This window comes from Nycticebus coucang, chromosome 1 (genome assembly GCF_027406575.1).
Source record: "Nycticebus coucang isolate mNycCou1 chromosome 1, mNycCou1.pri, whole genome shotgun sequence".
Lineage (NCBI taxonomy): Eukaryota > Metazoa > Chordata > Mammalia > Primates > Lorisidae > Nycticebus > Nycticebus coucang.
The window spans coordinates 30,978,699-31,002,876 of record NC_069780.1 but is presented as its reverse complement, the minus strand read 5'-3'; the positions used below and the strand labels follow the sequence as shown (position 1 = coordinate 31,002,876).

Here is a 24,178-nt window from a genome sequence, read left to right as displayed (position 1 = left end):
GTATAACTGACTCCCACTGAACAAGTTTCAATGACCCCTATATAAGCTCCACCCCCGACCCAACTAACTACTTGACCTTTGAATTATTTCCCCCAAAAGACAGATTTTCTGCAAGATAAAGAGGGTGAAATTCTGAAGGCCCTTGGAGCAGACTCCCAGATGCCAACATTTGCCATCACCCATAACCTGCCCCCAGTGCATAGCCCCTTGTGAGACACACCTTAATTGGAGAGAGGGATCTGAGACAGCTTCTCCTGCTCTTCCCGCAAGACATCTGTAAAAAATTCCTTTCTTCCTTGACAGTTCTCACCTCAATACCTAAATCTTTGTGCAGCAAGTATCTAGCGCTTGACCAAAACCCCCTTGGGTTTGGACAACACAAGTTACTATCATAGCCAGAGGGTTCACAAGATCTAGTCTTTTCTTTTTGGCCTTATATCTCTGCTCTCTTGAGCCAAATATGGTTTTTTGCTATTATCCAACATGTTCTTCCCTTTAAAGTTCCACACTTTCAATCAAGTTCCTTGTGCTCCCCAGCCCTACCCCCAGTGTAGTCAGGCTGCCTGCACTCTGCCACTAACCGAGCGTCCGTGTTAGAACAGGCTGATCATAACTAAACTGCAACCACTACTGTACCTTAAACATAAGGGAATTTATATTTCCCTCCCTCAAAACAGTCCAAGTCAAACGCCAGGAAGTCTCCAGAATTTTCTGTGGCCTGGGTTTCCGCTATCTTGTTGCTCTGCTATCGTCTGCATGCAGTTTCCAGCTTATTAAATCTTGCACAGAGTAGGCACGAACAAACGACAGAGACGTGGGCTGAAGGGAAGGAAACGATTTCCGCTTCCCAAGCAAGTGGCGAAGTGCTTTTCCACATTCAGCTTCTGCTCGGAGTTAGTTCTACGCGAGCTCCACTAGATGGCAGCACGTACATCCAGAAAGTGTTGGACAGGCGCCACTGAGAGAAGCTGAACGTGAGCGCGGGAGGAGCCTGGACTACAAATCCCAGAGTGAATTTGAAGCGCCGGATTTGCTTCTGCGCTAAGATCACAAGTTTGGAAGCTCTGGCAGACGCCATCCGCTCTCTGCTTTAAAGTAAGATTTCCTAATAGTTTTTAAATGAAACTTTGGACTGGAGGGTGGAAGGTTAATTTCAGATGTTGCTTTGTTATGCACTTTGCCTATTTCAGGATTAGTTTTAGTAGTTAAATCAGGATAAAGTTGGGTTTTGAAGGAGTTTGAAACGCTGAGATATTTATAAGGGTTTTTGCCAAAGAAAAGAAGATTTTTACAGTATCCATCCCAACGTTTTTCTTCCTGGCTTATGAAAACATTTCAAGTTCCTGAATGTGCTCTTTTGGTATCTCTGCTAATCAAAACTTAGCATGTTGATTACAGTATTAAGAATGCCATGGATTTATTGAGAGTTGCCACGTTTTACCTTTTCAAGTAGTTTGCTCCCATTTTTCCAAAGAAATTTGTTTTAGTTTGAGAATGCAGTTTAGCTAGTGTTAACACTTTGGTCCTAAAATCTGGTTCCAGAAAGAGACTAGCTAAGGTTTCAGAGTGAGCAAAAAGGTTGCTTTGTGCTTCAGCAATTGCTTGGTAAGTGCTTCTTTGGGGGGGTCAAAGATTCCTGGCTAAACCTTTGACATGAGCCTCTGCAGTGCCACATGCCCAATATCACGTGACAGTGTTGTAAAATAACAGCTTTTAATACACCATGCTCAGGATTAGGGAAGGGTAAAGATGATTGGAGTCTATTGCTAAAGAATATTTTGAATTTTCCTCTTAACTCTTTTTACATGTAAAGTGAAATTGTATCTCTCTTGTAAGAAGAGGGGGGAAAAAATCACTAAAAGTTCATTGCCTTAAAGTAGGTCAAGCACTGTAAAAGCTCAGTTTCCCCATCACCTAACAAATGTGAACATAATTGGGGGACATCAGTGAGTTGTAAGCTTGTCCCTGGAGCCTATTCTTATAAGGTGGTTGTGTTACTCTGGTCCTGTGAGAAACAGACTCCAATGACAGAATCAAACATACACAGAATTTTCTTAGGGGAAATACTGGTGTGAGAGAAAATGAGGAAGGAAGTGGGTGAGGTGGTGAGAGCTGGCAGACCTCATTTCAAATCCTCAGGTGAGGGAGGAAGAGAAGGAAGTCAGGTTGGGTGGAAACGCCCCACAATGCTGTGCTTTCAGGGCCAGCTTCAGCAAGGCGGGCCAGGGTCTCTCCAGCTGAAGTCGGCCATGGGGAGGAGCTCTGTGTCCCCCAGAAATGGGTGAGCCTTAGTAACCATGTGCAAAAGCTGCCTTAGAACGGCACCTAGGAAAGTGGCCTCCACATAAACTCGGCAGTGCAGCAACAGCTGTCAGATCCTGGCTTGTTCTTTCCATAATATCTTCAACCCCTGTTGCCTACAGGAGTAATCAACCCCTCCGTATGATGGGGTTAGACTAAAGTGTGGATGTTTAAAAGGGAAGAGCACATTGGGTACAGGAAAAAAAATAGAAAAAATAAAAACGAAAGAAAAAGAAAAGCAGGAGGGCCAGGAGTGGGGGCAACTAAGCTCAGTGGCCCACACTTGTAATTCTAGGGCTTTGTCAGGCTGAGATGGGAGGTCCCGTTGAGCCCAGGAGTTTGAGATTGCTGTGAGCTGTGAGGATACCACTGCATTCCAGCCTGGGTAAAATTGTGAGACCTTGTCTCAGAAAAAAAAAGAACCCACACTAATAAAAAAAAAAAGTTTATAACTTGTATCTCACATTCTTCAGACTGCTAAAATTAAAACAAAATACAGCTGAAGAGAACAGAGATAAATTTCGAAAGAAAGGGCATATGATAGGAGCCCTCCAGGCAAGGCTGGCATCCCGTTCTTTATCAGGCAGGTAATCAGGTGGAGTGAAGGTTAGGCCAGATGTGCTACCAACACTGTCCAGCTCACTTTACCCCCTTTCTTTCACTGGTCAAGCCTGGCCTTGCCTCACTTGCTGCTGGAGGTGGTCAGGTGGCAGAGGTAGGCAATGAAATGCAGGTAAGACTTTCTGGGAGGGCTTCCTTTTTGAATAGACAAGTGAGCCCTCCCTGAAAGGCTTTGCCTTTTGCTCATCCCTTTCTTTTTGCCTAGAATGATACCTGAGGAGGCAGTGGCCACTTTGGGATCTGGTATAGAGGTTAGAGGTGCACGTTGAGGACAGACAGAGCACTGCAAGAAAGGGAGACTGTGTTCTGAAAGACAGCCTCATTTAATGTTATTTGACTCTTCCCCAGTCCCAGCTGTATCACTGGCCATTTTTCTCTTCCTTTGATCTACAAGGTGACCCAAAGTTTGTCCATAAAGTCACTAAACATAGGGAAAATGGAAAATCATAACTAAATGTACTTTTATTTACAAAACATTCAGTACAAAATATACTCTATGTGTTGGCTATGTCTCTGTAAAATTTTGCATTGAACATTTTGTTAATAAAGGTATGTTTAGCTACAATTTCTCCTTTTCTCTACGTATGGCAACTTTATGGGCAACCTTTGGGACACCTGTACAATTCAAGCATTGGCCAAATACCTGATGCATATCAAATTTCCACTGGGTCAAGAGTTTCTCAACCTCGTCTTTTAGAAATTAACGACAATGTTTGTTAAAGTGTTACCACTGCATGCTTAAGCTTTAAAAGAGATCAGCAGCATTGTTCACATAGCAAGAGTGAGCAAGTCTGAGTTTAGTCCTGGCTTTGCTGCTGACTGGCTCTATGACCTTGGGCAGGTCCAAAAGGCTCCTAATTGTAACATGAGGGTATTGGACTCAATTTGATTTTCTATACCTTTTGTTCAGTGAATCGCCGGAGTCATCTGAGTGTTTTCAAGAGGTAAGGCAAAAGCATAAGGGATTGATAGTGCAAACCTCAACAAAAGTTTCCAGCAGATTAATCAAGATGCAACCCTGAGTATTAAGGACACAAACAATGCCATAGCCATGTGTGGGTGGCGGTGGGGAGGATGGTGGTGGGAATGAGCACAGTCTCAATGGCAGAAGCTGTCCTCTCTGGGTACTGAGGGAAACAAACATTGAATGAGCTAAAGTCCAATGGCTGTCGTACCAGTCATCATTTCAGTGGGTTACACTAAGTAACCCACTACTAGATAAGTACTAGAGTAAGATCTACTTACTAGATCTACTTAGATAGGTATCTAGAGTAAGAATCAGCATTCTTGGGGAGTTTATTTTTATTTATTTATTTATTTTTGAGACAGAGTCTCACTATGTCACCCTCAGTAGAGTGCTATGGCCTTACAGCTCACAGCAACCTCAAACTCTTGGGCTTAAGTGAGTCTTTTGCTTCAGCCTCCTAAGTAGCTGGGACTACAGGCTCCCGCCACAGTGCCTGGCTATTTTTTTTGTTATCGTTGTCATTGTTGTTTTTAGCAGGCCATGGCCAGTTCGAACCCAGCTCCAGCTCATGTGGCTGGTGCTCTAACCACTGAGTACGGTGCTGAGCCTCTTGGAGACTTTATATGATGGGACTGCTTGCCCAGAGATAGTGCCTTCAAGTTCTTAAAGGAGCTCATGGAACTGTTGGTTCCAGCTGTTACTGCTTGCACAGGATCATGTGCTACAGTGTAATCCCTTAAAATCCTGTGTTTTTAGATTAAATTACAGTTTTCATTATGGGTCGACTTGATGGGAAAGTCATCGTCCTGACAGCTGCTGCTCAGGGGATCGGTCGCGCAACTGCCTTAGTAAGTTATTATCTTTGTTGTTTGGTTCTTAACTTTTGAGGTATTGAATGATGTGGGCTTATGCCGGGGTTATTTAATTCTGTTCTACCTTTTTTTTTTTTTTTTTACTTTTTTGTTTTTATTGTCTTAAGTTACAAAATAAATAAATAAGTCAATATTCCTGACCCCAGGCAGATGAAGGAATGAATACTTCACGTGTTTATTATGTGACATCAGCGATTACCTTTGACTCTGGGAAATTTAATTCTGCCTCAGTTTCCTTATTTCATCATAATAAATATGCAGTGGCTTTTCAGGGGTGCATGTGTTCTGATATTATGTCAACTGACATGTAGATACCAGAGTTTTAAGATGATCAGATTGCCTTTGTCTCCTGATTTTTATCAGCTTCTCCCACCTTATCCCTGAGCTAACGATGCACCTTAAGTATAATGGAAAGTTACAGTTTGACATTTACGAAAGCACTAGTATATTCTTAAGAGGAAAAGTGTTGAAATAACCCATTTTTCTCTTACTATTTGGAGGTCAGTCACTTGCTCAGAAATGGCGTGTCTTATCACAGAATAGCAGTGTTTTGAGAGGAGTTAAATACAGAGTTGTGACTTTAAAAAAACACAATTTTGTTTGGTATTACTTAAAGGGACAAATTCAGATGATAAGCACAATGTATGTCACCTTGTTCTAATTTGATAAATAACAATAGTAACAATGGAGAAGGGGATGACCCCAGATAGTTTGAAATTCCCCCATTTTATAGGGAAAACAACAATGGAAGTAAGATAAAAGAGAAATAAGATAATAAGACGGGGGGGGGCCAAATGACTTGCCATTCATGAGAGCAGTTTAATAAGTAAACAAAGGATTTATTTGTACTTTGTGTTTACCAGGCTTTCGCAAGAGAAGGTGCCAAAGTCGTAGCCACAGATATCAATGAGTCCAAACTTCAAGAGCTGGAAAAGTACCCAGGTAAGCAACTTAGCAGCCTGAACTTGGGATCCGGAATCTGCAAGGTATTATAAAAGAATGATACTCATGTGCAGAAGGAAAATTAGCCGCTTAGCTCCATGGGCCTTCTCTTGTTATATTCCAGCTCTCTTGATATCAGATCTACATCCTATGAACCCACAGATAAAAATCTATGAACTTAAATGTATTAAAAACGTTGAAACTATATACTTAAATTTTTTTTATTTAGCCAACATGTTGAGGGATTCTGTTCTTAATTACAGAGTTACATGTGAAAATTTAACAATAGTTTTGTTAACTTTCAGTAACAACTTTTCACTTCTGTGCCTTCCCCTAAGGTCGTACTGTCCAATAACAGTGTGTGAGCCAATATATAATTTTAAATTTTCAAGTAGCCATATTAAAGAAGTAAAAAGAAAAAAGTTAAAATTGATTTTAAAATCACACATGTTGATGAGAAACCCTAAGATTACCCAAATTATTCAGGTGTGCACCACCCAGAGCCTGACTCTAACATCAAAGGACTCCAATTACAGTTACTGTGAAAGAAATCTGAACAGAGATCTTCCATTTGGGAGATCATTGTTCCAGCCAAATAGGGCAGGTTATGTAATAAAACACAACTTAGTTCCTTGACGAGTTATCTGAATTAGAATATGTTAAGTGCTGGGCTCCATAGTTCAGTGGTTAGAGCCCTGGTCTTGTAAACAGAGGTCATAAGTTCAGTCCTCACTGGGGCCTCTGGCTGATTTTTAAAAAAAGACTATGATAAGTTCTAGTTTCTACAAGTCAAAGTAAAGCTGCTATACTAGGAAAGTTCAAAGGTAAAGAGGTGTTTCTGAAACAGAATTTCAGTCTTCCCTTTCTTTATTAATCTTTTCTTTCTATGTTCAAAAGCATTAATATTTTTAAATATATATATTTTTAAAATGCTGCTTTGACTAGAGAACACTCAGGGTGTTGTAGTAACTAGTATAGTGTGAATCTCTCAGGTTCCGTGCCAGATCTCTTGCGTCTAGCCGTCAAGTGTTCCATCCCCGCTTCTGACCCCCTCAGTTCTCCTTGCAATGTAAATTTAGTCCTGAAATACATGCCACGGCCCCTGCCCTCTCCCACCCCTCCCTCAGACAGAATTCGGCGTGCTGTGCAGGTACCAGCAGGTCCGTCTCTGGGGGCAGGGGAGGGCCACAGCGGGCCCACTCTCAGGAACTCCTGCTGCCTGACTGGGGCACTTCTGCTGCAGAAGTGTAGGGACTTCACTGTAGGGACATCACTCGGAAAGGCCCCTCTCATTACTCCACTTGGACACAGAGGAAGAGGGATGGTGTGTTATGGGGGGGGTCAAGATGGGACTTTAAGTTTATAATGAGACCCTAGTAATTAGGTAAACAATCCTATGAAGCCTAACTGGATGCTACAGTCTTCACATTTCAGACTTCAGAATAGCCAGTCTCCAAAGCTAAACGTTTGTTATGGTCATAGGTAAATAATATTTTCATTTTTATTTTTTTAGGTATTCAAATTCGGGTCTTGGATGTCACAAAGAAGAAACAGATTGATGAGTTCGCCAATGAAGTTGAGAGACTCGATGTTCTCTTCAATGTTGCTGGGTAATTTGTAACTTTCTAGTTTTATTTTCCTTATACAAAGTTTTCTAGGAATTTTATTAAAAGAATTTTGATCATATGGCAAAATTATTCATTGCAAACCATGACATATTCCTTGGGAAACAGGACTAGATTCCAGGCAGCATTTTTTTTTTTTTTTTTTTTTTTTTTTTTTGAGACAGAGTCTCACTTTGTCATCCTGATAGAGTTCCATGGTATCATAGTTCACAGCAACCTCAAACTCTTGGACTTAAGTGATTCTCTGGCCTCAGCCTCAGACACCAGCCACAACGCCTGGCTATTTTTAGAGATGGGGTCTCGCTCTATTGCAGGCTGGTGTAGAACTTACGAGCTCAGGCAACCTACCCACCTTGGCCTCCCAGAGTGCTAGGATTACAGGTGTGAGCCACTGCATCTGGCAAGGCAGCATTTTTATTACATATAAATTCAGCAATTAAGACAGCAGTAGAGGTTGAAATGACCTGGGGCAGTTGAGGCCTACTCAAGACAACTGGTACTGATACAAAGCTGGATCATGTGTTAAGTGGAAATTAAATTAAAGCCGTAATTTCTGATGATCTATTTTATAAATAATTTGCCCATTCTCATATCAGAACATACCCAAAAAGTTAGCAAAGTGAGTTTTTGAGCTTCCATTAAATTTTCACCACTGTAGGTGATATAGAAATATAGCATGTGAATCCTGCCGTCAGCAAACTGACATCCCAGTAGAGCTGGAAGTGCCGTGGTCCATCGCAACCACTGCCAACAGTATTTTATAATCACTTGTATCGTTTAGTTAGTCCAGAGGACCAAATCGAGACTTCCTTCAGGAAGTGTGACTGGAAAGAGTGAAGGTCTTTTTATAGGTTTGTTTTGTTCAGTCTTAACATCTCTCATGTAAGATCCCACGTGTTGGAACTGCATAGCATCAATTTTTCTTCACTGCTCTGAGATGTTGAGACACTTGTTTTCCTTGCAATTTTGATTTCCCTTCAGAATGCTAAATCTGTGCCACCTGAGGGCACTGTTGCTCTTGCAGTAGGAATCAGGTAAGGCAGACGTCCTGTTCTATGTTTGTTGTTTGTTTTTAATGACATTGGTGTTGATGTTTCCAATGCAGTGGATATAGACCTTGCTATGTTTGATGACTCCAAATTCTTGCCTTCTTGCAAAAGAAGGACGTGTTTTCAGATGCCACGTTCTAACTTAAGTGTTGGGATTTTAACTAACCTAAAGTATTAATAAATACGTGTTCGAATTGTTTAAAAGTCTTGATAAGGGAGACTTGGGTCAAATTAATAAGTGTTAGTAGAAGTGATCAGGAAATGGAAACTTTCAATGGCAATCCCCCCACCCACCCCCAACTGTTTAATCCTATTTTCAGTTTTGTCCATCATGGAACTATCCTAGACTGTGAAGAGAAAGACTGGGACTTCTCAATGAATGTCAATGTCCGCAGCATGTACCTGATGATCAAGGCCTTCCTTCCTAAAGTAAGACAACCCCACTGCCGACATGAGCTTCACATAGGGCTCCATGCTGGGCACCAGAAACATGCATGGGACAGTCATACCAAGGCGTTCATTTAACCTTCCAGTTCATCCATTCAAGAAATATATGTATATATACACACACATATTATTATTATTATTTTAGAGACAGAATCTTACTCTAGTCACCAGACTAGATTGCAGCCTCATAGGTTACTGTATCCTTAAACCCCTAGGCTTAATGGATCCTTCTGCCACAGCTTCCCAAGTAACTGGGACTTGCACCAACATGCCCAGCTAATTTTTCTTAGGTTTTTGTAGACACATAGGCTGGCTGTGTCATCCAGTCTGGTTTCAAACTCCTGGGCTCAAGTGCTCCTCTGGTCTCAGCCTCGCAATGTGCTGGGATTCAGGCATGAGCCACTGTGCCTAGCATTCAGGGAATCTTTGTTAAGCACTTTTTATATGCCAGGCTCTGGTATGAGACGTGGAAAATACATCAGTGATCTAAACACAGTCCCTTTATAAGGGAAGTCCCTTTATTAGGGGTAAATGACAATAATAAATAATTAAATAGACGTATAATATGTGGTTATAAGTAGTATGAAGAAAAAGAAGCGAGGTTATCATTGAAGTCCTGTTGGACCCCGCTGGTTAAGGTGAGATTTTCATAGTGATTCAAATGAAGATGGGGACCTGATCATTCGGATACCTGGGGAGAGAGCTCCAGGCAAAAGGACCAGCAAGGAGGCACATAGGACTGGACTGATCCTATGACATAGGTACTGTTTTATCACCCACTATACAAAAAAATGAACTGAGAGGTTAGGTAACTTGCCCAAGGTTATACTATCCAGTGGTTAGAACCAAGGTTTGAAGCCTGAAAGTTCTGCCCCTTCATGAATCTCAATGTCTAAGCACAGAAGTATGTCCTGAGGCTTCCCCTTTCACTCCTGAGTCTGCTTCTGTTGAATCTCAAGCCTTTGCACATCTCCTCAATGTTTCTAATTTTATTTTACAAACAAGCATTAAGCGCCTTTTGGTATAAAACACTATGTAGGTTTTGTTTAGTTCATTTCTCTGGGGCATATAAATATGGAAACATACATCCCTGACTTTGAGCTTGTAAGCTGGTTGTAGCAGCAGCCTGGGCTCAGATAGTTATAGGGGTTATAGGATAGTTATAGCTGAGCACGGCCCACCCACCACCCACCCCCCAGCTCAAAGTTGTAAATTGAACCCTAGTGAAGTGCAAAAGAATCATCTTTCCCTTCCATCCCAGCCAGGTGCCGAATACTGTCCAACACAGAGCAGGAGAAAATGGCACAGCAGGGCTGATGTTTTTCTCTGAATATTCAACCTCACGTCAAATAGGATCCAGGAAAATTAGAGAAACTGACTTAGTAATGAAGGATTTTTTTTTTTTTAATATACCAAATCTACCTGTTTAGCGCCTAGAAGGGATCTCAGTGGGTCCACAAAATTGAGCTAGCAAATTTTTTATAAATGTAAGTTGCCTTTTTTGCCTCTTTGGCATTTATGAGAATTTATAATATGTGGAACTTGAATGTATTTTTTGAAAACAGATCCTTAGCATAGAATATTGTAGTGGAGCAGAGGCTGTTGCAGAAGTGGAAAGCTTAGGTCATGGCAGGTAGGACTGTCACACATGTACCAGACTTATTTGCAGAACCAGCACACTTTATGTCTGAAGAGTGTTACAAATAAGGGGGTCAGGGTGAGGTACAGTGGAGTGAAATTTAAACTTGTAAGTGTTACCTTTTAAAATATAGTAACACTAACTTGCAAATTAGTGAGTTTGCCTATGATTTGGGCGGCACCTGTGGCTCAGTCGGTAAGGCGCCGGCCCCATATACCGAAGGTGGCGGGTTCAAACCCGGCCCCGGCTGAACTGCAACCAAAAAAATAGCCGGGCGTTGTGGCGGGCGCCTGTAGTCCCAGCTACTCAGGAGACTGAGGCAAGAGAATCACTTAAGCCCAGGAGTTGGAGGTTGCTATGAGTGGGGTGATGCCACAGCACTCTACCCAGGGCCATAAAGTGAGACTCTGTCTCTACAAAAAAAAAAAAATCTTAACAATTATCCATTTGAGCTAAACAACTACATTTGTTAAAAGTTCCCCAAGAGATATTAGTGACTGGGGAGTAGAATCAGAAGGTGGCAGTGCCACTTGTTTAAAGTGACCTGACCAGCTTGACTCCTGGTCTCAGACACAGTCACCAGAAGTCCTTACAGAGAATCTGAGCTCTGCTCCTGACTGGCCCCGTGACCCAGGAGATGGCACTGGCACCTTCAGTGTCTATTTCTTCTGTTGAAAAGGGCAGGTGATAGATTACACGATCACTTCCAACCCTGATTATCTAGAATTGTCTGTGTCATTAACTGCGACACACATATGCCAGGTTAGAACTTTCCAGCGGAATCCAGGATTTGGAGTCTAGACACATCTCAAAGGTCAGGTGGTCAGAACATAGGAACACTTGTAGGAAATTTTTTGTTCAAGGATAGATACACAGAAAAGCATTCCAAGTCTGCAAGATCAGTGAAAAGATGGAGTTGAAAAAAATATATGAAGTTAATGGAAAATCCAGTGTCCACAGAAGAGAAAATCTGTTAGGGTAAAGAATTTGGGGACATCTTTGTTGTTGGCATTTGTTTATTTGTTGGCTTGCTTTTTTTTTTTTCCTTGCTATATCTTATGAGAGTCCCCAGCACATAGAACCATAGAAAGGCTCAGCAAACATTTGAATGAATAAGTGAATCAAGGTTGTCAATCCTGGTGGAGGTCAACCATTGAACCATTAGAAATCCAACTTGCCAGGGTCTGCCACCGTTAGCAGCTGACCTCTGGACAATGGGACAGGAAGGCTGGGTCAGAGTAAGACTATCTACATACAGTAGGGGGGAATTGTAGGGGCCTTTCTAGCCCCCACCCAAGTTTCCAGGAGAATGTTCCTATATAACGTTATAATGTATGAGGCACTTCACTTTATAGTCATGCTTGCTAGATAGGGCTGTCACATGGGGAGTAGGAAGAGCATTACACCATGACGGGGGGTGCTGAGCTGAGGTGGGAAGACAGCGTGGAAGGGGACAAGGACCATGAGCTCTAGAAACAGCAGAGGGACTGGATTGAATGGATAGTGTGAGTATTAGCGGGAAGAGTTAGCATGACCTAGGTGACTGTATTCTTAGGTTTTGCCTCAGGAATTATGCATTTCAGAAGACTAGAGACTGAACCCATTTGATAGCCCACCTTTATATATAAAATTGGGTTGTATGTATTCCATATGTATTAAATATAGGTTGTATTATTTGCTAAATTGGATGGGACAGAACAATTTTAAGGCTTAGATTTCAACACCATTATACTTTACCAACGTTCCTGGCCTTTTTAATAAGGACCCCATTTCATTTATGATCCCTTTATTATGTAGAAAACATCATTGAGGCCAGCAAGGTGGCTCAAATTCTACCATTATGAGAGGCCAAGGCAAGAGGATCCTTTGAGCCCAGGTGTTTGAGACCAGCCTGAGCAAGAGTGAGACCCTGTCTCCACTCAAAATAGAAAAATTAGCTGGGCATTGTGGCAGGTGCCTGTAGTCCCAGCTACTCAGGAGGCTAAGGCAGAAGGAGATCTCCCAGGAGTTTGAGGTTGCTGTGAGTTAGGTTGAAGAAGCGATGGCACTCTAGCTAGGGTGACAGACTGAGATTCTGTCTCAAGAAAAAAATAACAACAAAACCCACAACCAAAAAACACCCCCTGTACATTCGAGTTACATATTTTTTTTCTCCTGCTTTCTTTCTTGACTTGGTTGGGTCATGTCAGTCTTTCCTTGTATCCACTTGGTCCATTCAGCACAGTACCTTGGGGTTATTTTAGACTCTCTTTTCTTAGTTATAATTAGCAGTTAAATATGAAGACAGAAAGGGAGAAGAATACCAGAAGATGGACCATGGCCACCCAGCCCTGGGTCCATTCAACCATTCACCTTCCTTGTTGCTACAGCTCTTTTTCTGAAAGTTGCTAAAGAAACTCACCCCAACAGAACTGAGGGTTTTTTTTTCCCCTCTAGACCCTTTACACTGCCTATTGAGACTTCTTCTCTTTAGAAACCCGTTCTTGACTTGATTTTCTTGATTTTTAAACACCTAACACATACACATCTGGCTTTCCTCCTGTTTTCCCGTCTGTGTTCTTTCCTTTCCCCCATAGCTGCTGTGACTCTCCACTGCTCTCCTGCCCTCCATCACCTCCTACTCATTGCTCGGGTCCTCTGCCCAGTCAGCAGGTACACTGAGAATTTAGTGCCCAGTAGCCAGGATTTCTCTCAACTTCCTATTTCTTCCTCCAAAACATTCACAGGTGTCTGTGCCCTTCCATATATGCATATAACGTATATTCTTGAAAACATACATACATGTTATAATTGGGGCAAGTTTATTTGAAAAACTTTGTAATTCAGATCAGCTTTTTTTTTCTTTTTGAGACAGAGTCTCACTGTGTCGCCCTTGGTAGAATGCCATGGTGTCACAGCTCACAGCAACCTCAAACTCTTGGGCTGAACTGATTCTCTTGCCTCAGCCTCCCATGTAGCTGGGACTACAGGTGCCTGCCACAACACTTGGCTATTTTTTTCTTGCAGTTGTCATTGTTTAGCAGGTCTGGGCCAGGTTTGAACCCGCCAGCCCTGGTGTAGATGGCCAGCACCCTAACACCCTCCTCTTAATAAATTCACATGTTGGGGGGGAATTCGGAAGGAGGTGTTTTAGGAAACACTGCCCTAAATGAGCGAGGGCTGCCCCTCCTGCCTCAGCCCTCCCTCCTCTGATACTCACAAGTATTTCTGCAGCTCTGCTTTCGACACACCTTTTCTGAATCTTGCATCAGCCTCCACCGGTCTCTGTGTGGCACCAGAGTAAGCTTTGTAATCCTCAAATCTGAACATGCCACTCTTCTGCTTTAAAACCCTCAGCGTCACTGCATTGCCTTCAGGGTAACACCTACGTTCCTAAGTTTAGCCCCTGTTGACCTCTGCAGCTTCCTTCCTCCCACACCTACATTCCAGACAGACCCATCCCCTCCTCCAGTCCCTGATGAAGCTTTTATGTGGCGCCCTCTGCTTAAAATACCCTTTATTTTTCTGACTAGTATTCAGTTTTCAAAAGTCAGCCCATATACTTCCTTTTGAGGAAGTCCCCTCTCAGTGTCTCCTGGCCTGAACTGGTCTCTTCTGCCCTACCATCCCCCTGTTGGAGCTCTGTGGAGGCCTCTACTGTCCCTGCAGGAGGGATATGTCAGCCTCCCTGAAGGCTGGGACTGTGTTGTTGATCTTTCAATCTCCTGGACCTAGCCCAATACCTGATCACAGTAGATATTCAACAAATATGTGTTGAATGGAGAAATAGTTTCCTAGTGTTAGGAACACGTAGTAACGATTAATGTTCTTTTCCCATTTCATTTAGCTCAGAGTTAATTTTTGGTCTTGCTAATGCCCTTGCATTACGGAAGATGCTAATTCCCTCAGGAAACCTAATTTGTGTTTTTCACATGCCACCAATTCCTAGCAATGGTTAATGAGGTGTTGTGGTTTCTGTTAAGACTGCTTAACTGAGCTGGGTGTGGTGGCTCATGCCTGCAATCCTAGCACTTTGGAAGGCTGATGCAGGTGGATCATTTGAGCTCAGGAGTTCAAGACCAGCCTGACCAAGAGCAAGACCCTGTCTCTACTAAAAATAGAAAAACTCCAGGCTTTGTGGCTAGTGCCGATAATCCCAGCTACTCAGGAAGCTGAGGCAAGATCATTTGAGCTCAAGAGTTTGAGGTTGCTGTGATCTATGACACTACAGCACTCTACCAAGGGTGACAAAGTGAGACTCTGTCTCAAAAAAAAAAAAAGAAAGAAAGACTGCTTAACTGGATGTAATATTAATAGCTAATAAGATGATTTAATTGTTTCTGTAAACTGTAAGTAAATGCAAAATGCAAATCTTTTAACCAGGTAGTATTTATACCCTATAGAACGGGATTTTTTTGTATTTGTTTTGTTTTGGCAGATGCTTGCTGAGAAATCTGGCAATATTATCAACATGTCCTCTGTGGCTTCCAGCATCAAAGGTCGGTCTGTTTTCCTTAGAGGGGTATGACTCTCTCTCTCTCTTACACACACACACACGCACACACACAGTTATAAGCTATGGGTTTCGGGAACAGGCATAGCAAAGATTATTAAATCCGCACATAATTTCAAAACTGCTTTTTAAAAAATTATTATTAAGTTCTTTAGCCATTAGACTTTTCATTTTAAATGCGAGCCAGTGAAAAAATGAAATATAAATTTGCAGGGGTTTTGCCTGCTCTAATGCCTTCTAGTGGATATAAAAATGAACATTGAGCTGGAAAAGAAAAACATTTGTCATTTTTTTTTGTTCTTTTTTTTTTTTATTAAACCATAGTTGTGTACATTAGTATGATCGTGGGGGCACCATACACTTGGTTCATAGATCGTTTGACACATTTTCATCACATTAGTTAACATAGCTTTTGTAGCATTTTCTTAGTTATTTTGCTAAGACCTTTACATTCCACATTTACTAGGATTCACATATACCCTTGTAAAATGCACCACAGGTGTAATCCCATTAATCCCCCTCCTTCCCCCTCCCTCCCCCTCCCTCCCCCTCCCTCCCCTCCCTTTCCCCTTTCTCCCTATTCTTAGGTTATAACTGGGTTATAGCTTTCATGTGAAGGTCCTACATTAGTTTCATAATAAGGGTGAGTACATTGGGTACTTTTTCTTCCAAAATGAGTTTAAAATGATGTATTGTGCACCCACCATGTGCCTACGCCCCCAAAAGAATTCACAGTCCACAAGGGGGACCCAGGCAGACAGACATCGTCTTCTGCAGTGTGATAGGATCATAACGGAGGTTTGCAGAGGAGCGGTCCCAACGGGAAAAATAACTCTGCCTGTGGGTTTGCGGAATGCTTCACTAAGACAATTAATTGATCTGGGCCTTGAGCAAGAAATCAAGTTGAAAGACCAAGATGGCAGTGCATAATGCAGATAATGTCACAGACTGGCACAGATGGACTTGTGAGTTTAAAATGAAATTGCTGCTGAGATGACCGTCCTTCTCACCGCCAGGATGTACCCGTTAAACATGCGTAAGAGAGAAATGTGATGAAGGGCCCAGGCCTCTTGTTGTATTGCTTCGTTCTTGATTCTTACTTTCTTTTGGAATCTGCCTAGGGATTATACTGAGTGAAGATGGAAAACTAAGGCTACTGCTGTTACATCAGTGCAGCATTTCAACACCTGAGTCTCTGTGAAGTTGTGCTATACTGATGCTATCTTCCTGGATTCAGAAACTGGCCCTATTCAAGGAGAAATCCTGATAGCAATTTTTTTAAAGGGGAAGTTGGAAGGAAGCCTGAAATGGCTATTGGGGGAAGCTATTTGTGTTAACTTCATAAAGAAAACTATGTTTTTGATTCCTTCAATTATTGAACCTTGCCTTCACCCTCAGGAGTTGAGAACAGATGCGTGTACAGCACAACCAAGGCAGCTGTGATTGGCCTCACAAAGTCTGTGGCTGCAGATTTCATACAGCAGGGTATCAGGTGCAACTGCGTGTGCCCAGGTGAGTCAGGCCCCGTTGGCTGTGATCTTGTCCTGACAATGAGTTTGCCACTGTGAAAGATAGCTACATAAGCTTGTTCACCACGTTTTATTGTATTTCTGTCATTGGGATATGTTCAAAAAAAAGGGTCTGGGTTCAATAAGATAATAACAGTGTGGTTGTAAGTTGAGAAAGAAACGCTAAGTCATGAGGAATGAGCCACAGGTACGAAGGGTTGCTACTCAGCTATGCGGGACTGTGCAGAATCAAGTGGCTAAGGGACATGACTAGTGTTCTGGAAGCAGACTAGGGATCGCTTTGTGAGGGGAAATGTGAAGAGTGGACCATAGTCACAGGACAGCAGGGACAGAGCAAGGGGAGCTTCCCAGAACACAGGGATTTACTAGAGTCATGAATTACCTGGGGTGGCCCATAAATTTGAAAAAAGGAATTGACCTTCCTTTATGCTGTAAGAAGGGGGTTAGCAAAGTATAGCCTGCCAGCCAAATCTGGGCTACTGCCTGTTTTGTAAATAAAGTTTTATTGAAACACAGAAGCACCCAATTTGCTATGTATTATCTATGACTGTTTTCATGCTACAGTGGCAGAGTTAAGTAGTTGCAACAGAACAAATGGCTCTCAAAGCCAAAACACTTGCTATCTTGCTCTTTATCGAAAAAGGAATCCTGATCCCTCTGCTCCCTCATATAAAGGAAAGAAAAGCAGAACTTTTCTTTTTTCAGTGCCTGTTTGTGTGTCTACAGTGATTTCTTAGTGACCACGTAGGTGTGCACCTTTACATGGTTCCACCTATTTAAACTGAAAATAGGGTGCCTAATGAGGATTACTGATGTCCTCTGAAAAGAAATTAAATATTGCATACCCAGGATCAAGGTTTTCCTCAGAAGTTTACAACTTACGTTGCATGTTGTGGAGGGGGAGCACTTCAGAATTACCTGTGGGACCTTCCCAAACACGAAGGACATGCCAGAGTTTAGGGAAGGAGTTGGTGGAGATAACTGTCATTTAGAAAGTCTTGCAGGAGATGTGACTGAATCCCAGGTTGAAAATCACTAACTGAAAGAGGGAAAACTAATATCCTGCAACCTACAGAATTCCAGTGATTGAGATGTTCTATTTTCCTTGGAGTAGAAATAGTAAACATAGGTAACACTTAGAAAAAAGAGAATATAGGAGAGAGAATTTCACTGGGATGGATGTACATCCTGATACTTGAGTCTAGCTACTCTTGGTGCCCTTTACCTAGTGGAATAAATGGCAAACTGATTTGGAAAATGTGGTTGTTTCAGCAGCTGAACTTATCAGAAGATTGGAAAATATGCTAGCAAATTCTATAGGACAAGGAACTATCTGTGACTCACTGAACCAGTCACTACAGAAAATGTGAGGAGGAATGAGTGTGCCTGGGATGGTACTGATGATCGTAGTCATGAATCTCGGCCAGATTTATGTAGACTATGGCCTGGTCTGGCAGTCTGTGCCGTGGACACAGCAGAGTCCAGGGACAGTGGAGGTCCTCTAAGGGCATGGGCTCGCTCTACAGTTTTCACTGAATGGACATCGGTACTAGCCATACATAAAATACGATGCTCACTGACCTCAGTGGGAAGATGCCCTGAAAACTAAGGATGCTGAGGACAGTGTTAGTGAAAGCTTAAAGTGCACATTGCTGGTAATATTTCAGACTTTAAGGAGGCTGTTGATGAGGGAAGTGGTGAAAATAGTATTGGAAACTGGATAAAAAGGGATCTTTGTTATGTGGTTTCAGAGAGGTTATCAACACTGTTGCCTGAAAGGATGGAAAGATAGAAAGTGTTCTATCTATCTGTTCTTGGTGATCTAGCTAAGGCATTTTCCACCCAGGTTGAAAGTGCTTATAGTAAAGTGCTTTAGTAAAATGTGAGAATAGAGAGGTAACCTAAAGAAAGGGCTCTGAAAAGGAGTTGGGTCTACTGATTTTAAAGATTCCTGGCTTCTCCAGAAAAATGACAAATGATGCTAAAATTAAGAAATGATTGCTGAGTAAAGATCGATCTGTGACACACTCAGACATGGTGTAAAGATGGAGCTGAGGGTATCAGAGAGCTCACGATTCCCAGAGTACTATTCAATCTGACAAAAAGGACCTTTAAAGAGAATGCATGTATTATATGAGTTAACAAAAAAGTCTGGGGAACTTGCTCTAGAGAAATAAGAACTAAATGGAATTTTTTTTTTCTTTTTTTTTTTTTTTAACCAGCTCTGTAATCGTGCCTGTTCCCACACCGTACCAGTTAAGAACTAAATGGAATTTTTAAAAAATTTAACATTGGTCTTATTTTTCTTTGTTAAAGTGAAACAACTTAAACTTTTTTTGATTAGAAACTTGAAACTGAGGAATTTTAAACCAGTGAAATAGGCAAGAAGTGATGAGGAAAACTTAGAAGCATAGAAATTACAGAGGACTATTACAGCCGTGGAGTTGTCTCCAAGAATTCCCACAGTGAATCTGACAGCAGAGAATGGTTTTGTACTGGTAAAGTGCTTGTATGATTTTAGCTATACTTCAGGGTTATAAGGATTAGCTGAGATAATACATCGAAAAGTGCTTAAAATCCATAAACCATCATAAATGTAATGTGATGAAAATATTTATCCTTCAGAATGTGGGATGATTCACCGTCACATCATATCACAAAAAATTCGTAGTCTGGGTTGTTAAAAATCATAAAAATGTTAAGGAAGTAAGAAATAGGCAGACAAAGGTAAAATGATCATTTTAAGTCAAGGAGAAGGATTTCACTGATTGTTACATAAAAAGGAAGTTGAAAGTTTGCTTATTAATTTCTTTTTCACTTTAAGTAAGTAACCAAGCTAAATGTCCCCCTTTGATTTAGGAACGGTTGATACCCCATCTCTGCAAGAAAGAATACAAGCCAGAGTAAATCCCGAAGAGGTATGTCAAGCATTTTAAATGTGTTTAAACTTTTCGGTTAAAAAATACCCTCTTCCTTATATATGGCAGACAAATATATAGAGACAGAAAGTGGAATGGTGGTTGCCAGGGATTAGGGGAGGGGAAAACGGGGAGTTATTGTTTAATGAGTGTAGAGTTTCAGTTTTGCAAGATGAAAAGAATTCTGGAGACACTGGTGATGGTGGCATAACAATGTAATGTATTTTTTTTTTTTTTTTTTTTTTGGGACAGAGCCTCAAGCTGTCACCCTGGGTAGAGTGCTGTGGCATCACACGGCTCACAGCAACCTCAAACTCCTAGGCTTAAGCGATTCTCTTGCCTTAGCCTCCCAAGTAGCTGGGACTACAGGCGCCCGCCACAACGCCCGGCTATTTGTTGTTATTGTTGCTGCAGTTGTTGTTTCAGCTGCCCAGGCTGGTTTCCAACCCACCAGCCTTGGTGTATGGGGTCGGTGCCCTACCCACTGAGCTATAGGTGCCACCCAATGTAATGTATTTAAACACTATTGAACTCCACACTTAACATTAGATTTGGTAATCTAATTAGATTACATTACACTATGGTAAATTTTATGTTACATGTATCTTGCCACAATTTTTAAAAATGAAAACAAAATGCCTTCATCTTTAATATCAGTAAGTGATATCACCTTGACCTGTCACAGTAGTGGTGCATTTTACTAGAACACAAATAGTTCATGTTGGGGCAAACTATTTTGAGCGACCATAACCCTGATTGAAGGTTTGTTTAGGCAACAAGCCAGTGGTTCCTCTTGCTTTGGACGCCTGGAAGGAGACCCTGGTGAACACATATGGCAGCACCATCATTGATGTTTGGTATGGTCTTTGATCACAGGCACGGAAGGATTTCCTGAAGAGACAAAAGACGGGAAGATTTGCAACTGCGGAGGAAGTAGCCATGCTCTGTGTGTATTTGGCTTCTGATGAAGTAAGCACTATTCTCCTCAAGGAGTTCCTCATCCTCAATCTCATGGGCTACAATTTTCTCATCAAAATAATTTCATTTTATAGACTTTATGGCTGATAGATGCTAAGATGCTACATTTATAAAATAGGGATAAGTTCGGGTTCAGTTTGCTGATAGAAAGGCCACTTTGATCTGAGCCAGACTCTTCCTCATTTAGTCTTACATGTCATGAAATCTTGTAGCAAATAAAACGAAGGACCGAAAACATTAAAGTTCTCAATTTTCTGAGAGGTAGTTACTTTCAAAAATTACAACTGGAGAAACCCTGATTAAATAGAATTCAAACAACTGAACCTCCAGGATTATGAAAGGTGAAATGGGGAGAGGGTTAAGCGAATACAGTTGTGTCCAGGGGACACAGGGTTGGCATGTGGTGTTTTTCGTTTTACCAGTGACTTGTTTGGGAGAATTCCACTGCCTCCTTTGTTTCTATTAATTCTCATTTGTCATCTGTGGAAATTCCTAATTCTATCTCTTCCACTTTGCATTGCTTAGTAACCAGTTTCTTCCTTAATGTCCAGCGTACATTCTTAAGTGGCATAGAACCGAATACGAAACTGTTTATAAAGTGCGGAGCACATGAGCATCCTTCTCTGTTGTATGTCTTTGAATACTACATAATCAGGGAACTATAATGTCTGAAAAGAAAGAAGGAAAGGGAAGTAAGAGTGAGGAGGTATGTTACTGCTCAGTGCTGCACACCAGGTGTAGGCGAATGTGACAAAGGGGTTGTCACATTGTTAAAGTGAAACAACTTAAACTTTTTTTGATTAGAAACTTGAAACTGAGGAATTTTAAACCTCACAGAGCAGTTACTTCTCAGAATCACAGAGCAGTTTGAGTCACAGAGCAGTTACTTCTCAGAATGACAGGGCGTTCCAAAAGTCTCCCTATGTGGGGAAAATTGCATAACAACAGCTGTCTTGGAATTTTGTAATGATTATTTTATAAATAAAAGTATATTTAGCTACAATTTCCCATTTTGCATATGTATGCTGAGTTTTGAGACACCCTGTATTAAAGACAGTTGTTAACAGCTGAGGAAACTGCTGGATAAATTACTGATGGAAAAGCACATTAACCTTTATGATTTCTCTGAATTCATATCTTCAGAAAAGCTCATTTGATTTGGGGCACTGCTGATAAGCTAAATTACCCTTGTTTAGCCAGAGTTTAGGTTACCAAATATTTGGAAATGTCCTGGCTTGAAATGTGCAACAAACGGACCTTTGGCTTTTTAGAGGAGCCAAGAGGAGTCAGATGGTAACAGAGAGCTTGTCTTTTTTTCTGAGACAGAGTCTCAAGCTGTCACCCTCCATAGAGCACTGTGGCGTCACAACTCACAGCAACCTCCAACTCTTGGGCTTAAGCGATTCTCTTGCCTCAGGCTCCCAAGAAGCTGGGGCTACAGGCACCCGCCACAACACCAGCTATTTTTTTATTGTAGCTGCCATTGTTATTCAGGCCCAGGCTGGATTGAACCTGCAAGCTCTGGTGTATGTGGCTGGCGCCCTAGCCGCTTGAGCTACAGGCCCAAGCCGAGAGCTTGTCTTTTTTTTTTTTTTTTTTTTTTTTGTAGAGACAGAGTCTCACTGTACTGCCCTCAGGTAGAGTGCCGTGGCGTCACACGGCTCACAGCAACCTCTAACTCTTGGGCTTACGCGATTCTCTTGCCTCAGCCTCCCGAGCAGCTGGGACTACAGGCGCCTGCCACAACGCCCGGCTATTTTTTTGTTGCAGTTTGGCCGGGGCTGGGTTTGAACCCACCACCCTCGGCATATGGGGCCGGCGCCCTACTCACTGAGCCACAGGCGCAGCCCGAGAGCTTGTCTTTTAAAAGAGCTTGGAGAACTTGGGTTCTTTCTTTGGTAAAATGACAACCCCCTAGTTTATCTACTGTGTATTATCAGCTTTTACATATTGAACTTTAAAAATTTTTATACTCATTTTACGAAGTCTTTCCCTTCTTCTTTGATTATTTTAGATTTTAGAATTTAGAACTAAGAACACAAATTTGAGTCTTTTTTATTCACTTTCAGTTAGAAAATTTTTAAACTTCTACCTAAAGGATCAGCTGTAATTCTTTGGAAAATGAAAAACCCATGGAACTAAAATAGTAATTACTTTCATAATCTTTTTAGTAATTGTATACAGATTTGGTGTCTGAAGCTAGTATAGAATATTTTTTCATTGCTGAATAGATTATAATTATCATTATTATTCATGTAAATTTTAAAAACACATTTAGTATGCTTTAGCTCCTGGAATTCCCTATGTATATCTATTAACTAAATATAACATATCTTTTTAAAAAAAATCTGTTCCATCATTAACATGACTGACACATTTATGTTCAAAGTTTAATGGTGGCATAAAATTCGGCTAGTTTTGAATAGTTCTGAGTTTCAAACTGAAATGTGCTATTTTAGCCTGTACTTTTATCCTAATTTGGGGAATGGCTATTTTAGCCTGTACTTTTATCCTAAATTGGGGAATGTACTTTTATCCTAATTTGGGGAATACATCACTACCTTAATTTTGTGATTCTGAGAATAGTCCTAATAGACCCTGCTTAGAATACGATACCTGCTCAGACACCAGCCAATGGCCACTTAGCTCTGGGTCACAAGAACATTCAGCCAGTCTAAATCATCCAAACTTTAATTTAGATTTTTCTAAATTCATTTCTTAAGGAAAACAAGAGAAAATTGTTTAGTTATCCTAGTTTTAGGAAAACTTAGAAAACACAGCTTGTGTCACACCTGGTTAATTGTTCTGTCTCCTTGTGTTTATCACCACAGTCTGCCTATGTAACTGGTAACCCTGTCATCATTGATGGAGGCTGGAGCTTGTGATTTCAGCAACTTCTTGGTGGGAAGGAAGGTAGACCCTTCCTATCCATGGTGAACCTGGTTATGAAGAAAACTGACTAATCATCTCTTTGTTATAGACACATTAATGAAAACAAGCTTGTTTCAATGATGTCATTGTTCACAAAAGTCTGATTCTTTGATTATATTAATGTCTTTGTAATATCTTCTGAAGTCACTGTAAGTAAATGAAATTTAAAAATACTAAATGCATTGCAAGAGCATAGTTTTTAAAATACACCTCAATTTGTAAGTATTTTAGTGAGTTTGTGTTGCTATAACAAATTACCATAGACTTGCTGGCTTTAACATCACACATTTATTTGTCACAGTCTGGAGGCTAAAAAGTGTAAGATCAGTGCGCCAACAGATACAGTATTTGGTGAGGGCCCACTTCCTGGTCTGCAGACATTTTGCAGTGTCCTCACATGGCAAGAGAAGAGAGCTAGGTGTATCTGTTTATAAGGACGCCTAATCCCATTTATGAGGGCTCCACCCTCATAACCTAATTATTAACTCCCAAAGGTCCTACCTCCTAATGCATGTATACTATCACATTGGGTGTTAGGGTTTCAACATATGAATTTGGGGAATGGGAAGTATACAAACATTCAGTCCATAGCAGCATATAAAATTAAACTGTGAATTTGAAGGAAAAGAGAATGCTCTGGGTTTTTGGACCAGCTATTCCATTACTGGTTCATGGGTAGCTTGGTGTGTGACATTAGACCAAGTTAGCCAACTTACCTTGGATTTTAATTATTTGGTTTATGAAATTAGAGAGTCAGACTAAATGACTTGGGTTTCCTAACACTGACGCTTGTAAGTATAGAGGTATCTTGAAATGCCTTATGCTGCACTAAGGTTCACATGTCTTTGTACATCTGTGTACAAATGA

At 41.2% G+C, this 24,178-nt stretch overlaps 1 protein-coding gene across 3 annotated transcripts; it reads left to right on the top strand.

Annotated features, from left to right (window-relative positions):
• Positions 1–972: 972 nt before the first annotated feature.
• On the top strand, positions 973–23,534 carry BDH2 (3-hydroxybutyrate dehydrogenase 2). 3 transcript variants are annotated; one of them, XM_053558893.1, is made up of 10 exons: positions 974–1,095; positions 4,646–4,737; positions 5,625–5,703; positions 7,217–7,313; positions 8,698–8,806; positions 14,881–14,941; positions 16,354–16,467; positions 19,344–19,402; positions 20,279–20,371; positions 23,212–23,534. In XM_053558893.1, the coding sequence occupies exons 2-10, from the start codon at positions 4,666–4,668 to the stop codon at positions 23,263–23,265; spliced, it is 738 nt and encodes a 245-aa protein (XP_053414868.1). In that variant the 5' UTR covers positions 974–1,095; positions 4,646–4,665; the 3' UTR covers positions 23,266–23,534. The 3 variants fall into 3 exon arrangements, with proteins under 3 accessions (XP_053414995.1, XP_053414868.1, XP_053414932.1); XM_053558957.1 differs by lacking the exon at positions 974–1,095 and adding an exon at positions 3,697–3,866; XM_053559020.1 differs by lacking the exon at positions 16,354–16,467 and having other exon boundaries at positions 973–1,095.
• The last annotated feature ends 644 nt before the right edge of the window (positions 23,535–24,178 follow it).